This window comes from Danio rerio, chromosome 1, assembly GCF_052040795.2.
Source record: "Danio rerio strain M-AB ecotype USA chromosome 1, GRCz13ab, whole genome shotgun sequence".
NCBI lineage: Eukaryota > Metazoa > Chordata > Actinopteri > Cypriniformes > Danionidae > Danio > Danio rerio.
Window position 1 is genome coordinate 57,872,452 of NC_141021.1, and position 7,325 is coordinate 57,879,776.

The following is a 7,325-nucleotide window of genomic DNA, read 5'->3' on the forward strand; positions in this document are numbered from 1 at the left end:
ATGTATTGAATTGTAATGATACATTACATAAAATACGATATACTGAATAATAATAATATATATTGAATAATATGATATATAATTTATATTTATATTCAATTATATATACATATATATATATATACACATATATTTATATTCAATTATTATATATCTAATTATATATATATATATATATATATATATATATATATATATATAATTAAATATAAATTATATATCATATTATTCATATATATACATATATATATATTCATATATACTACTACTACTATTTAGTGTGTTTTAAAAGGACATGGATGTTCTTTTGTCTTTATTGTAAACTTTATTGTATAAATGCTTTGGCAATACATTTGTCAAGCCAATAAATCAACTATTGAATTGAGTGAGAGATTTATTTATTTTTTTTACTATTACTACTGCTAAAAACTGTGTTTGCTATGTTTTTAAATGCTTTATAAATTCTTTTTTTTTGTTGTTGTTTATTTAAAGATTTATTTTTGGCCTTTTTTTTTAGACAAGACATTAGTTAGACAAGAAGCAAAGTTGGAGGGAGAAAGAGAGGAGATTAGGGTAGGGAAATGTCCTCGAGCCGGGATTTGAACTCGGGACGCCCTGACATACTATTGCACCATATGTCGGTGTGCTAACAACTAGGCTATTGCGCCGACATACTTTATAAATTCATTCATTCAATTTCCTCCAGCTTAGTCCCTTTATTCATCAGGGGTCGCCACAGTGGAATGAACCGCCAACTTATACAGCACATGTTTTACACAGCGGATGCCCTTCCAGCTGCAACCCAGTACTTGGAAGCATCCATACACACTCATTCACACACACTCATTTGACTACAATTTAGCTTATTCAATTCCTCTATAGTGCATGTGTTTGGACTGTGGGGGAAACCGATGCACCCGGAGGAAACCCACGAAAACATGGGGAGAACATGCAAACTCCACACAGAAATGCCAACTGATTCAGCTGAGACTCGAACCAGTGACCTTCTTGCTGTGAGGTAGTAGAGCCACTGTGTTGGCCCAACTTTATAAATGCTTTGGCAATACATTTGTAACATTTGTCATGCCAATAAAGCAATTATTGAACTGAATTGAATGGAACTGACTGAGTGAGTGAGTGAGAAAGAGAGAGAGAGAGAGAGAGAGAGAGAGAGAGAGAGAGAGAGTAAGAGAGAGAGAGAGAGAGAGAGAGAGACAGGAGCTCAGGTAAGATGCCAGAAAGCCTTTTTGTCATTTTCTTCCCAAAGAGCGTCCATTATTCAGGACTCGGGTTACCGATAGGATTGGTTTGCAACAGGTGAGGTTGTCATGGAAACCCGAAAGAGGAAAGGAGTCGGTGGGGAATAGAGAGCATTGAGGGATGAGGTTACTGGAGTACAGATCAAGGCCTTCATTCAGACCAGAGCTGCAGCTCAAACTGAACTAAAACCAGTGCAGGAAAGTAAAACAGAACAAAAGATAAAACAATATATATATACAGTTGAAGTCAGAATTATTAGCCCCCTTCAATTTTTTTTCCTTGTTAAATATTTCCAAAATGATGTTTAACAGGGCAAGAAAATGTTTACAGTATGTCTGATAAAAATTTTTCTTCTGGAGAAAGTCTTATTTGTTTTATTTCAGCTAGAATGAAAGCAGTTTTTAATTTTTTAAAAACCATTTTAGGGCCAATATTATTAGCCCCATTAGGCTATTTATTTCTCAATAGTCAACAGAACAAACCATCATTATAGAATAACTTGCCTAATTACCCTAACCTGCCTAGTTAACCTAATTAACCTAGTTAAGCCTGTAAATGTCACTTTAAGCTGTATAGAAGTGTCTTGAAGAATATCTAGTCAAATATTATTTACTGTCATCATGGCAAAGATAAAATAAATCAGTGAGTAGAGATGAGTTATTAAAACTATTATGTTTAGAAATATGATGGAAAAAAACAGCAGGGCTAATAATTCTGACTTCAGCTTTGTGTTTATTAAAAAACATTAGACCAAAAAAAATGTATTTAGTTTATATTGAACTACTAAAATATCTAAAAACTGAAAAAAAAAAAAAATTCTCAGAATTAGGGTTGTTACAATAATAGACTTGTCCACACATTATATATATATATATATATTTTTTTTTTTTGTTTGTTTTGCTCAAATGTAAGCCTTAAATGAATAAATAAATTAAGCCTTTAAATAATTCTGACTTCAACTTAATTTGTGTTTCTCAGAAAAACATTTTTTTGTTCATTTAGTTCATATTGAACGACTAAAATATCTTAAAACTGAAAAAAAAAAAAAAACATTCTCGAAATTGGGGTTGTTGCAATATTAGACTTGTTCACATATAAATATATAAATAAATACATACATTCCTGACAATTCTGATTTTTGTTTTTTGTTTTTGCTCAAACGTAGATAAAAGCTGAGAAGCATTTGTTTTTCACAATGATGCATTTTCTTGTTATCAGTGGGAGAAGCCGGTGTCATTTCTGTTCAAAACAAACTTGCTGGTTGAGTATTTAGCAGTCAGAATTTGCCAGGGGTGTGCATAATTTCGATGGAATAAAGTGTTGTTATACAAAGATTTGCCTAATTAGCCTAGTTAAGCCTTTAAAATGTCACTTTCAGCTGAACAGAAGTGTTTTAAAAATATCCAGTCAAATATTATTTTCTATCATCATGACAAAGATAAAATAAATCAGTTATTAGAGATGAGTTATTAAAACTATAATGTACATGCATGTTTGTGAGAAAATTATTTAATTGATTAATTTAAGCAGCAATAAAATAAAAAAACGTAGAGCCTCATATTTAAAACTGTTTTATTTAAAAATACTGTAAGGGGGAGATTATTTGGGCAACACGTCAGAAGTAATCATTAGCTACCTAATGGCTCCCTCTGCTGGCTGGAGCGTTAATAATTTCGTAAAAGAGTGAGGGCCAGATGAACACAGGTCAAATTCATGGTAAAGAATGTATGGTTCAGATCCACCTGATCCACCTGCAACGCTGTGGGATTCTGGCCTCTGAAGCTGAATGATGGAGTTACTGCAGGTAGTCCTCCTGGAGGTCAGAGGTCAGCGAGCAGCGGGTCAGTGTGGACAGGTAGAGGGCCGTGGTGGAGATAGGGGTCATTCCTGCTGAAACCTGCAGGATATTGAGGAGACGCAGAGCTGCAGCGCTCACACCGTCTGCAGTCTGACACACACACACATACACACAACGCACCCACACATGTACGCATGCATGCATACATACACACACGCGCATGAACACACAAAGAAATGCACACAAGCACACCCACCAACACGAACAAACACATGCACACAAAAACACGCAGACACACACAAGCAAGTGCGCAATATACAAATACAAAAAACACATGCATACAGAAAAAACCCACAACACACAAGCAAGTGCGCCCACACGTGCAAAGATGCATGCACACACATATTAAAAAACGCACATACAGACAAAAACACACGCACAAAAAAGAAACAAGCACACACACACGAAATGACACGCAAACACAGAAATGCGCGTGCGCGCTCACACACACACACACACACACACACACACACACACACACAGAGAAACACGCACACAGAAACACGCACACAGAAACACACACACACACAAAGACATTTACTGACAGTATTTATTAATTAATTATTATTATATTATATTATTTATTAATTAGTGTTTTAAAGACTAAATGTTTGCACCTCGACCCAGTTTTTTTTTTATCTGAAATTGATCTGAAATTATATATTTTACATATTTATTTTAATCCAATTACATAAATCAATTACTTCAAAAATATAACTAATGTCGGCGCCAACAGCCTAGTAGTTAGTGCGCCGACATATAGCACAATGGTGCTCATGGCAACCTGAGTTCGATTCCTGGTTCAAGGTCCTATGCCGACTATTCCCCTCTCTCTGCTCCTAATACTTTCCTGCCTGTCCTCCACTATCCTATTCCAATAAAAGATGGAAAACCCCTAAAAAATAATTATATAAATATAAATATAAATATATATATATATATATATATATATATATATATATATTTAAAATTTAAAAAAATTTAAATATAGTTAATTAAAAATTGTCATTTTTCTAAGTAAATCTTATATCGTAGAAAATGCTTAACATCATCGTGCATCTCTAATATCAAACTCAGACTAAATCGAAACAACATGATTTAAAAACAAACATGCTGTTGTTTTTGGACTCGATGTGCAGCTCTGAAACGTACGAGATGTTTTGATTTTTGTTTCTGATTGTTTTGTTCATGCGATAACCTCTTATATGCCAAAAGATCACTTTATTTCTGAGTTCAGGAGTTGTATAATAACAAAAGGGATGAGGGAAATTACCCTGTGTTCAGCGCAGATGACGGGACAGTGATGTGAAGCAGCCAGTTTCCTCACACTGACCAAACGCTCCTGAGTGTGAGAACCACAGCGAGCTGAAAACACACATGCATACATCAGACTAACTCTGACATTCACAGACAGACGCTTCACAACCCTTCAAGAAAATTTAAAGGCACAATATGTCTTTTTTTTCATGAAAATGCCCCAAAACCACTAGAATAGTGTTATATATTATGCGTATAGCTAACAGCCTTATAACATCGCTTCTTTTAGTCTTACTAACATGATAATAAGTGTTGAATACTTTACTCATCATCAACATGATCATGTCGGCAGGGCCAGTACGGGCCTTATGACAACATTTTGATGATGTCAAGGATGATAGTAAAGGGGGGAGGAGTTTGTGGGGTCAGATTGGGGGGCCCCTAATAGTAACTCTGGGGGCCCCAAAACAGCATTGGCCCTTAGAATAGTAATAACTTAACCCCCTAGTCGCACCCCTGCGTGTAGGATGATGAAGACTACAACTCCGGTCTTATCGCCACCAAAATATGCCTTTGTTTGTTGTGAGTACACACCCTCTAGAGGCCAAATTTACAAAATGCACCTTTAAAGTTAGTGTGCTTTTCTTGAAAAATGAAATGCGTTCATCCGGCAAGCATGCATCAAATTAAAATGACATTTCTAATTTCACTATAAATGCCAGAAAGAAATCAATTTGTCCAAGCAGCACACTTCACATAAAAAGACAAAAATAATTAAATAGGAATGAATAAATAAATAGTAAAAAAAGAAATAGTAATTATTACTAAAGAAAATCGTATTAATTATTTTAAACGCTTATTATTTTTATTAAATCTTACAAATTATTATGATTATTATTATGAGTAAAACATTAATAAACCTAATTTAGAACAGCATCCAATCAATCCTTGTCGGTGTATGTGACGCTGAATGCATTTTTTTTTTTAGCAATATGAATTAATTTGGGAAAATAATACGCTTGTGCTTCATCCCGCTCACTTTTCGACCATGTTAAAATTATTTTTATTGTATTGAATATATTTTATGTATGATATTTATGTTCGAAAATAAACAAATCAAATTAAATCAAATTTGTATAAAAATGTTGAGATGCAAGATGGTGTGCTGTGTGATTGACTGTATGATGGTTCTGTAAAACTCACCGTCAGTCACCAGGAAACACACTTTTCCCAGAAAACAGTCTGAATGAAGATGACTGAGGGAACTTTCTGCAGACTGAAGACTGAAAACAGAGAGAGAGAGAGAGAGAGAGAGAGAGAGAGAGAGAGAGAGAGAGAGAGAGAGAGAGAGAGAGAGAGAGAGAGAGAGAGAGAGAGAGAGAGTCTGAGCACTCACGGTCAAACACACCAGACAGACGGAGAGACAGACAGACAGACAGACAGACAGGTGTACCTGCGCTCGGACAGTAGACTCACTATAAACACTATTAAATCAATACGTGGACGAGCTTCCTTGTTCTCAACAGGCAGAGGGAGTTTCTTGGCCAAACGTCTGAAACACATCAGAAGCATTTACACTGAATTAAAGTGGGAGTTCAGCCAAAAACAAACATTTACTCACTATTTACAAAAGTTTCTAAACCTTTATGAGTTTCTGTATTCTGTTGAGCATATAAGAAGATATTCTGAAGAATGCTGAAAACCGGTCACCATTGACTAATGTAGTAGGAAAGACAAATACTAAGGAAGTCAATGGTTACCGGTTTCCAGCTTTCTCCAAAATGTCTTCTCTTGTGTTCAACAGAGGAAAGAAACTCTTAAATGATGACAATTTTCAGTTTTGGGTGAACTATCCCTTTAAAAACAGTATTAATTACATAATAAGAAAAAAAAATTCTATAAATCTATACATCATCAATGAAACAAATGCTTATTATATAACATTATTACTTTTAATAAACAGCAAAATACAAATCAGGATAAGAAGAATTATTATTAACGATTTAACTTAAAATTTTAAACAATAATATGTAAATATCATAATAGATAATCATAATGATATAAATAATATAGTACATTTTTGCTAGAATAATACTGTTAAAACAATATAGGAATACTGTTATTTAGTTCATTTATGACAACAAACTACGATGTTACACAGTAAGATGGAGTCTGTGAATAACTGTAAACAATAACAATATTACAAATAGCTTCAAATATCCATATACGATTTATAAACACAAATGATAAGCATGAATGTTTTAAATGTGTATTTGGCACTCACACATTGACGTTGAAGTCCTTCTCATGTTGCACTATGGCGTTGGCTAGTTTGTTCTGCAGCTCCTCCTCATTTTCAACCAACTATTTGGATTACATTAAACCGTAAAAACGTTAATATTAGAGTTGTAAACAAACATCATCCCTGGTATCAGCTACTGACGGTCGATACTCACGAGAACAGTAGCGGTGTTCAGCTCAGGTACTTTACTGTACGGCGACAGGAGCGCCATGACGAGCGCTTTCAACCACGACTCGAGTTTTTTTTATTTGTTTACTTATATGTTTGTTCGTTCGTTTACCGAAAAAACAGCGAATACTGCCGTTTCCGTCGCTTATTTTTCTCGCGCGTATTTTTCAAAGCCCACTCACGTGACGTCACAAAGCGCGACACCGATAATGCGCGCGCTGCTGCCCTCGTATGGAGGATGAAACCTGCAGAAACAGTGACTGAATAAACTATTGGAGTAAACACGCAAATATATAAACTCATGAGAAAATAAATCCATAATATTTGCATAAATAAAACGTAAATAAAGAAATATTTAAATGAACAGGGTATATAAAAATCCACAAATTCCTGCATAAATAAATATGTGCGGGTAGGGAAATAATTGAATAAAATACACAAATCTTGGGGGAAAAAGAAATTTCTAAACTAAAAGTAAAT

The 7,325-nt window shown here is 34.4% G+C and overlaps 1 protein-coding gene across 2 annotated transcripts; it reads right to left on the reverse strand.

The window, feature by feature from the left end:
- Nucleotides 1-2,815: 2,815 nt before the first annotated feature.
- Nucleotides 2,816-7,029, reverse strand: cenpm (centromere protein M). 2 transcript variants are annotated; one of them, NM_205590.2, is given in 6 exon segments: nt 2,816-3,208; nt 4,392-4,483; nt 5,579-5,658; nt 5,829-5,927; nt 6,660-6,739; nt 6,832-7,029. In NM_205590.2, coding segments are annotated over 6 exon segments (561 nt in total). In that variant the 5' UTR covers nt 6,889-7,029; the 3' UTR covers nt 2,816-3,055.
- Between the last annotated feature and the right edge of the window lie 296 nt (nt 7,030-7,325).